The 9,359-nt window shown below is 43.4% G+C and overlaps 1 protein-coding gene and 1 non-coding gene across 2 annotated transcripts; one reads left to right on the forward strand and one right to left on the reverse strand.

Moving 5' to 3' along the window:
- Window positions 1-1,980: 1,980 nt before the first annotated feature.
- Window positions 1,981-2,087, reverse strand: LOC138874222 (small nucleolar RNA R71). Its single transcript, XR_011401266.1, has one exon. It is a non-coding gene; the product is annotated as a small nucleolar RNA R71 (small nucleolar RNA).
- A 484-nt stretch (window positions 2,088-2,571) lies between these two features.
- Window positions 2,572-3,558, forward strand: LOC138873581 (uncharacterized). The gene is made up of 2 exons (XM_070152052.1): window positions 2,572-3,183; window positions 3,244-3,558. Exons 1-2 carry the CDS (start codon window positions 2,572-2,574, stop codon window positions 3,556-3,558), a joined length of 927 nt encoding a protein of 308 aa, XP_070008153.1.
- The last annotated feature ends 5,801 nt before the right edge of the window (window positions 3,559-9,359 follow it).

Genomic DNA, 9,359 nt, shown 5'->3' on the forward strand with positions numbered 1-9,359 from the left:
TTACACCTTAATATGACCATATTTTGTTGTTGTTTTATATATAAATTTCCAACAAAATGCTCTAAATAGTGTTCTTTTGTTTAGCAGGGAATATTATATGAGAAGAAGCAACATGGAGTGTTTTGGAGGCGATAATGTGAAGAAAACGCCCACTCGAGAAGTACCAGAACATAAAGAAGCATAAATGGGCTGGGCAAGAAGGCCACCGCGACCGCGGTGGCACCGCGGCGAACCACAGCAGATTAATGAAGGGAGGCAGAAAGCTCAGCGTTCACCCCGGTTGGCCGCGACCGCAGTGAATTGTTCACTCCGCTGGAAGTTGTGGACCAAAGTGTAATTTCGGGGAAACTTTTGTAAAACCCTTATAAGCTTTAGAAACTCGCCCAACTGAAGGGGAAGACTAATTTTAGACTACTTTTGAAGGAAGAACAAGTGTGAGAAGATCAACCAAACATTAGAATTTTTCTATCTCCTTTTAATTCTTGAAATTTTATATTATGAATAATTTCATAGTTCTCTCCTATTTTGTTATGAGTAGCTGAACACTTATCTAGGGTTGATGGAACCAATTGTTGGTTGAAGTTTTGACTCAAGTTGTTATAATCGAGCCGGATTTACGATATGATTGTTCAACTACGTTTTGTATGGTGATTAATTGAATGGGCCCTTGATTAATCGTGTTTAATTACCTTATGTTGCTTGAGAAAGAATATTAGGTTAGATAGCTGTTGAACAACACCACTTTCTAGTAATTGAAGAGATTCATTACTTGAACTTAAAAATGGGTTTAGAGATAACAAAACTTTGGTGGGATAATTTAGAGTTGCATACCCATAGTCAGCTAGAGTAGTTCGAGAGAATGCTTTAGTAAATTATTGTAGTTGATCGAGAGATAATTACGATAGCCCATAACTATTAATCCTCATAGAGTATTACGGTGATATTATAGCGGAAGAGTCAAGACCTAAACTAGCAATTGGGGAAATCACTGCCCTAGACCCTTTTACCATTGAATTATCTTTGTTTTAGCTTATTGTTGTTTTTAATAGTAGTTGAAGTAGTTAAACAAAAGAACCTAGTCTTTATTAATCAAAAATCTTGCATCTAGAAATTGATTGAGTTGACAATAACATTGCCGAAAAGTATAATAGATAAGTTAGTTCCCTGAGGATTCGATTCCGGACTTAAAACCGGATTATATTTGCAGTGATCGCTTTATCTTTTAAAAGGCATAGTTGGGCGTTATCAAATTTTGGCGTCGTTGTCGGGGAACTAACGGTGTTATTTATTACAACTTAGAAGTAGTGTTAAAAATTATTAGTTCAAATCAAATTTCAAAGGTGTTAAACAATTTTCATTGAAATTCTAACGTTTGAACTCTTGTGGAATTCAGGTGTATGCCTAGAAATTCTTCGAGGACTGGAGAACTGCTTGAAGGACTTTCAGACCCTGAGAAAACATTCAAGGCATTAAACCGTGCCAACATGAGGTTCCAACAATCACAACAACCACATCAGCTTGACTTTGACATGGGTGATGTAGAGAACGTCAACGGAAACATCAGGGATGAGCAAGCTGATCCAAATGTTAGAGTGGTGGCACCTCTTGTGCCAGAAGCTGCACTTTATGATTGGGCTCAACCCATAGCTGGAAACTTGGCAACTGCCATAGCTATACCCGCAATACAAGCGGAGACATTCCAGATCACCAACAACATGTTGCATCTGCTGCAAAATAAGGGATTGTTCTCCAGGTCACACATTGAAGACCCTCAGCAACATTTGAAAAATTTTCTGTCAATTTGTGTGACTCAAAAGCAGCCAAATATGACCCCAAAAGCTATCAAGCTTTACTGTTCCCGTTCTATGTGACTGGGAAGCTCAGGCTTGGGTAAATTCGCTCCCAATCAATTCCATTGTCACCTGGGAGGAATTAGTAAAGCAGTTTTTGAATAAGTTCTACCCACCCAACAAGACTACAAGGCAGATTGATGAAATATTGTAGTACAAGCAGCAGCCGACTGAGACCTTGCAAGAAACTTGGGAAAGATTTAAAGGGATGCTGGTTAAGTGCCCTCACCATGGCATTCCAGACCAGATGCTTGGACAGAGATTCTACATGGGATTGGCTGATAATCTAAAGGCCAATGTGGATGCTTCAGCTGGAGGTGCATTTTTGAGTAAGACATTCACCGTGTGCAAAGTCCTTCTTGACAAGATGTCCCAGAATTCGGGGTGGATGACTAGAGGTACAACATTGGAACCCATAGTGCATTCAGTGTCTTTTGACCCAAATAATTCGCAAGCAGAGAACATGGCCACACTTCTAACTCAGATGAGTATTTTGATAAAGAAGATAGATGAGATGGGTACCAAACAGGTGCATATTGTTAGTACGACAAATGGAGGATTGTGTACACCCTATGTTAATTAGTCTTATGTGTGTTCATGGAGCGGAGAAGGTGAAAATCAAGGGGCAAGGGAAGATATGAATTATGTTAACAACTTTGGGGGTCAGAGACAAGGAGGGCAATAGTGGAGACCTGCACCAAATCAACAATACAGACCCAACATGCCTCAGCCTGGGGGCATGCAAGCTCAAGGCCAAATGGTGCCATACCACCAGAGACAGCAAGGCTACCCACAGCAGAACCAACAACAGTTGACATATCAGCCACCTCCTCAGCAGCAAGATAACAACATGGTAGAGATCAGGGGGATGCTCCAGCAACTCATTGGGACAAATGGTAAGATGCAAGAAAAGTTGGCAGTACATGATTCAGCTATAAAGAACATTGAAACTCAGTTGGGGCAGTTGTCTATGGCTTTAAACAATCGCCTCCAGGGGACATTGCCAGCGGACACAAATATTAACCCTAAGGAGCAAAACCCGAATCAGCTAATGGCAGTAAGTCTTCTAAATGGGAGAGATCTAGACAAAGAGCAGGAGGTTGCACAGGCCAACAAGGAGACTACGCCAGCCACTCCAATTCCACTAGAGGTAGATGAACCAACAAATCTGATTGAAGTGGTAGTTGAACAGGGTCAATATGAAAAGGGTAAGGCTAAGGTAAATGAACAAGCTACAGAACAGGTGGTTCCTCTTATGCCACAGAACCCCAACAAAGAGAAGCCAGCAAGCAGTGCACAAAAGGTGATACCTGCATCGTTCCCTCAGAGACTGGTAAAACAAAAGAAGGAAGATCAATACAAGAAATTCATGTAGATGTTGCGTCAAATTCAGTTGAATATTCCTTTGATGGATGCCTTGAGGGAGATGCCAGGTTATGCTAAGATGATGAAAGACCTAATGTCACAGAAGTTTGATTTTCAGGATCTATCCACAGTAACTCTGACACAGACCTGCAACACAGTAGTGACCAGACCAATGGCTCAAAAGATGTCTGACCTAGGTAGCTTCACTATTCCGTGCACGATTGGGAGTTACGCCTTTGCAAAGGCATTATGTGATTTGGGAGCCAACATAGATTTGATGCCTCTGGATGTATACACCAAACTGGGCATTGGTAGAGCTAGACCGACTTCGATGTTGCTGTAGCTGGCTGACCGCACGGTAAAAAGACCTACTGGAATTCTTGATGATGTATTGGTGTAAGTGGGGAAGTTCGTGTTCCCTGCAGACTTTGTTATTATGGATTGTCAGGTAGATGAGGAGATACCTATCATTCTAGGTAGGCCATTTTTGGCCACTGGGAGAGCCTGACCGATTGTGAGACTGAGGAATTAAAAATGAGACTGAACGATGAAGAAGTCATATTCAATGTTTAGCAATCTATGAGGAGACCCAGTGAATATGCGAATTGCTCTCTAGTGGAGGCAGTGGATGTGATCCTGCAAGAAGAGGATGTGACTCTGACTGCTAAAGATCCATTGGAGGCATGTCTGATAAATTTAGAAGAAATGGATGGTGAAGGGTTGGCTGAGTGGGTCATGACACTTGAAGGCCAAGGATTTTGGAAAAGGGAACCTCAGTTCGAGTCCCTTGAGTTAGAAAAAAGGGCTACACCTCCAACAAAGCCATCGGTAGAGGAACCACCCAAGTTGGAGCTGAAGCCACTCCCAGCTCACCTCAGGTACGTTTTCTTAGGCCCCGACTCTACGTTGCCTGTTATTATATCATCCGGTTTGTTAGATGTGTAGGTAGAACAACTCTTACAGGTACTGCAGGAAAGTAAGACTGCCATTGGCTGGACCATAGCAGACATAAAGGGTATCAGCCCAGCCTTCTGTATGCACAAGATTCTCTTGGAAGAAGGGCACAAACCTTCCAGAGAATATCAACGAAGGCTGAACCCGAACATGAAAGAGGTAGTAAAGAAGGAAGTGATCAAATGGTTAGATACGAGAATCATCTTCCCCATCTCTGAAGCAATTGGGTCAGCCCTGTCCAATGTGTGCCGAAAATGAAGGGAATGACTGTTGTGCAAAACGAGAACAATGAGTTGATCTCAACTCGTACAGCCACGGGATGGCGGATTTGCATGGATTACCGAAAATTAAACACAGCCACCCGGAAGGACCACTTCCCCTTGCCTTTCATTGACCAAATGTTGGACAGGCTGGCCGGGCGCTCGCACTTCTGTTTCTTGGATGGTTATTCGGGGTACAATCAGATATCAATAGCCCCTGAAGATAGAGAGAAAACATCCTTTACTTGTCCATATGGCATCTTCGCCTTTCGGAGAATGCCTTTTGGGCTTTGCAATGCACCAGCGACATTTCAACGGTGCATGTTAGCCATTTTCACAGACATGGTGGAGGATATTATGGAGGTCTTTATGGATGATTTCTCCGTGGTGGGAGATTCATTTGAGTATCGTCTTCACAACTTAAGTAGAGTGCTTAAAAGATGTGTGGAGACAAATTTAGTGTTGAACTGGGAAAAGTGCCATTTTATGGTACAGGAAGGGATAGTCCTGGGACATCGAGTGTCGAGTAAGGCAATTGAGGTCGATCATGCCAAGGTTGACGTGATTGAAAAACTACCACTGCCCACTTCGGTCAAGGCGGTGAGAAGTTTCCTAGGGCACGCCGGGTTCTACAGGCGATTCATCAAAGATTTCTCCAAAATTGCTAACCCATTATGCAAACTCCTTGAAAAGGATCACCCCTTTGTGTTTTCTAATGAATGCAGGTTGGCATTTGAGGAACTGAAGCAGAGATTGGTGACTGCACCCAACTGGGAGCAACCATTTGAGCTCATGTGTGACGCCAGTGACTACACCATAGGAGCAGTCTTGGGTTAGCGACAAGGTAAATTGATGCACCCGATTTATTATGCAAGCAGAACACTGAGCGATGCACAACTCAATTATATTGTGACGGAAAAAGGAGATGTTGGTTGTTGTTTTTGCATTCGATAGATTCAGGTCATACTTGATTGGCTCGAAAGTTATTGTTTACACTGACCATGCAGCAATTAGATACCTGATAGAAAAGAAGGAGTCAAAGTCACGCTTGATTCGCTTGGTTCTTCTGTTACAAGAATTTGATCTGGAAATACGTGACCGGAAAGGGACAGAGAACCAAGTAGCTGACCACCTCTCAAGGTTGGAAGGAGTTTAAAGAAGGTAGAGGTTTAGGATATAACAGAGACATTTCCGGATGAACAATTACTGGCAATGACAATGGAGGAGGCACCTTGGTATGCTGATATTGCTAATTATTAAGCAAGTGTTATTGTACCTTATGAACTCTCCTCAATTCAAAAGAAAAAGTTCTTTCGTGATTGTCGATATTATTATTGGGATGAACCTTTATTATTTAAAATATGTGTAGATAACTTGATCCGGCGGTGTATCCCCGAGAAAGATCAACATTCTGTTTTGCAGGCTTGCCATGCTTCACCATATGGTGGACACTTTGGAGGGATTCAGACAACAGCTAAGGTGTTGGAGTCAGGCTTGTACTGGCCTACTCTGTTCAAGGATGCCCATGCTTGGGTTAAAAGCTGCTATGAATGCCAAAGAACCGGCAACATATCTCGTAGACACGAGATGCCAATGACCACAAATCAAGAGGTGGAGATTTTTGACATGTGAGGGATTGACTTAATGGGGCCATTCATCAGCTCGTATGGTAACAAGTACATATTGGTAGCAGTTGACTATGTATCCAAGTGGTTCGAAGCAGTGGCTCTCCCGACCAATGATGCTAAGAGGGTACTAGGATTTCTAAAGAAGAACATTTTCACGCATTGTGGTACCCCAAGAGCTATACTCAGTGATGGCGGAACCCATTTCTGCAATAGAGCATTCGCACGGCTGTTGGAAAAATATGGAGTTTGTCATAAAGTGACTACCCCGTACCACCCACAATCGAGCGGCCAAGTTGAAGTGTCCAACAGGAAGATTAAAAGTGTCCTCACAAAAATGGTGAATGCAACAAGGACTGACTGGGCAAGGAAATTGGAAAATGCATTGTGGGCATACCGCACAGCCTTCAAAACCCCAATTGGGATGTCATTATACAGGTTGGTGTTTGGTAAGGCATGCCACCTCCCAATTGAGCTAGAGCATAAAGCGCTTTGCCAATTGCGGCAGTTGAACTTAGACATGGAGACAGAAGGCACTAACTGAGTCACAGGATTACATGAGCTCGAGGAATTCAGGTTCCAGGCCTTTGAGAGTGCTAGATTATACAAAGAAAGGATGAAATTAATGCATGATAAGCACATCTTGGATAAAAACTTCAAACCCGGAGATCGAGTGTTGTTATACAACTCGAGATTGAGATTGTTCCAAGGTAAGTTAAAGTCCCGATGGTCAGGACCCTTCAGAGTGGTGCAAATTTTCTTAAGTGGAGCTATAGAGATTGACTCAGAAGATGGGACAAACAAGTTCATAGTAAATGGGCAAAGGTTGAAACATTACCTTGGCATGTCTGATGAAAAAGGGGATAGAGTGGTAATCACTTTGGGAGAGCCCCAGTACGTGGATGAGGAGTGATGGTCAAATGTTGGCATCGTGCCACAACTTTAAATCAGGCATTGCGTGGGAGACAACCCACGAGTGTGTTGATTAGCTGTTCATGTAACTTAAAAAAAAAAACAGCACAGCGACCGCGGTAAACCGCGACAAAATACGGTGGAAGGCAAACATTCTGCCTCAATTTTTCCATCCCACCGCGACTGCGGTGGACCACAGTAAACCATGGTGAGGTGTAATCTTTCTGCCTCAGATTTTAAAACCTACCGCGGCCGCAGTGGACCGCGGTCAGTCCAGGTAATTTTTTTTCCATTTTTCTTAATTCTTTTCTTCCTCTTTTAATTTTACAACCCAAAACCCCCTCTTAAACCCAAAACACGACCCTTTCCCCCATATTCCCAATTTCTCTCTCTCTCTAAACCCTAACTTCCCCAATTCCTCTCGTTTTCTTCTTCTTCTACTTCAATCACACCACCCACATCCCTAATTCCTCACCTCCTTCCTCCCTTAAGGTAAGGTTCTAACTCTTCTCTATTTTCTTTGGCATTGTGTTATTTGTGTTGTAGTTTATGTAATTTTATGTTGTGTTGAGATGTACTTGTTGGTATACTCCTTTTCTTCTTATTTTTGCTTTTCCATTTCGTTTTTAAGTTTTCTTGGTGAAGGGGGTGTGAATTGCATGTTTGAACGGTGTTATTGGTGGGTGATTGAATGCAGTAAGTGTGGGGTGTGTTGGTGTGGTAGTATACTTGATTGGGGAAGAGCTTGGATGTACCCATGCGGGCTAGATGTGTCTGGGTAGTGCCTTGCTCACAAGGTGTTTGGGAAATTGCCTTAATGGAGATATAAGGAGCTATTGTGACATGGGTATGGTGAAGTCTGAGTAACCATCCATAGTCACATATTTTGCGCACTCACTAATAGGCGTTTCATTGTATGACATGTACAATGAGCTCCTCTAGGAAGAGACGAAACACCGGACCCTCCATCAGTGGACCGGGAAGCTCCTCACGATCTAGGAGCCAAGCTAGTGCACCTCAGTTCAATAGCACTCGGTTTGTCTCCAGCGTAACAGAGAATAGGTACAACCAGAAAGCAGTTAAGAAGTTACAACCAGAGGTACACATTGATCGAATGGCTTTGGAGGTGGAATGACCCAATATGTTGAATGAGCTGCAGCGGTGTCAGCTGGACATCTTCTTCGAGGTACCGGAGGAGGATAATGTTCAATTAGTAAGGGAGTTCTATCCAAACCTGCCAGAACATGAGAATGGGGTTATGATGGTGCGCAATACCCCGGTAAATGCATCCCTTGACGCCATACGCAGGGTATACAGACTGCCTGTGTTTCGGGGTGACTTTGATCCTTATCATACTTTTAGCAGAACACAGGCCTTGTGGGGTACTCTTCTTGATACTATCTGTGTGTCGGACGGAGAACACCTATGGATCAAGCACATGACTACTCTCAACTCCCACTGTCTGAATTGGGAGGCCAAGTGTTGGCTCACCATTGTCAACAGTCGATTGTTGCCATCCAGCAACACGACAGATGTTAATCTACCACGGGCGTCCGCAATCTATTGTTTTATGTCACATAGTGATTTTGATGTGGCCCAGCTCATTCATGAAGAGATGTTCATTCGATCACCTGAGCTAACCAAGGGCCACTACTTCCCTTTGCTGATCACCCGGCTGTGCCGTATTACTTGAGTCCCTGAAAACCCTCGGGTTAATGGGAGATTTCCACTAAAAGCACCATTCCGGGCGAGACAAATTGGAATTGGACGAGAGTCGGTGGTGAATATTGATGACTCTGATGATGATTCAGATGACGATGATGATGATGATGCTGAGGTAGCTGAGGTTCCCCCTCCTCCAAGAGTTGATGTGGCAGGCCCATCACAGCCATGCCGGAGCACCCGTGTGACAGCTTTGGAGCAGGATATGGCTGGGTTGCATACCTCAGTCACTGAATTGGGTGTCCGTGTTGATGCGGTGGCCGATAGGCAAGTAAAATCGGAGAAGAAATTCTTGGGCTGGTTGAGAGCGTTGGGACGTGCATGCAACGTGAACCCAGACACTGTCTCCGATCAGGAGTGAGCCTTCAGGGAAGTTCCTTCACCTCACTGTTCTTTAGATTTTGAGTCATGGGGACATGTCTTCATTTTAAGTGTGGGGTAGGTATACTTCATTGTATGTTTGTAATTGTAATAATTGACTGTTTGATTTTACTTGTTTTGTCTTGCTTTGATTGTTTTGATGTAGCGTAATAGTTCATTAGGAAAGCTAAAATAGTAAGTGACTTGTCCCGACGACGGATCTCTTTCGGCGGGGTTCTTGAGGGACTAAGTCGAGAAAAAAAAGGGGAATATGGAGGTTCTTCCTGATGACAGATCCGTTAAACAATTTT

The sequence above is a fragment of the Nicotiana sylvestris genome, chromosome 7, assembly GCF_000393655.2.
Source record: "Nicotiana sylvestris chromosome 7, ASM39365v2, whole genome shotgun sequence".
Lineage (NCBI taxonomy): Eukaryota > Viridiplantae > Streptophyta > Magnoliopsida > Solanales > Solanaceae > Nicotiana > Nicotiana sylvestris.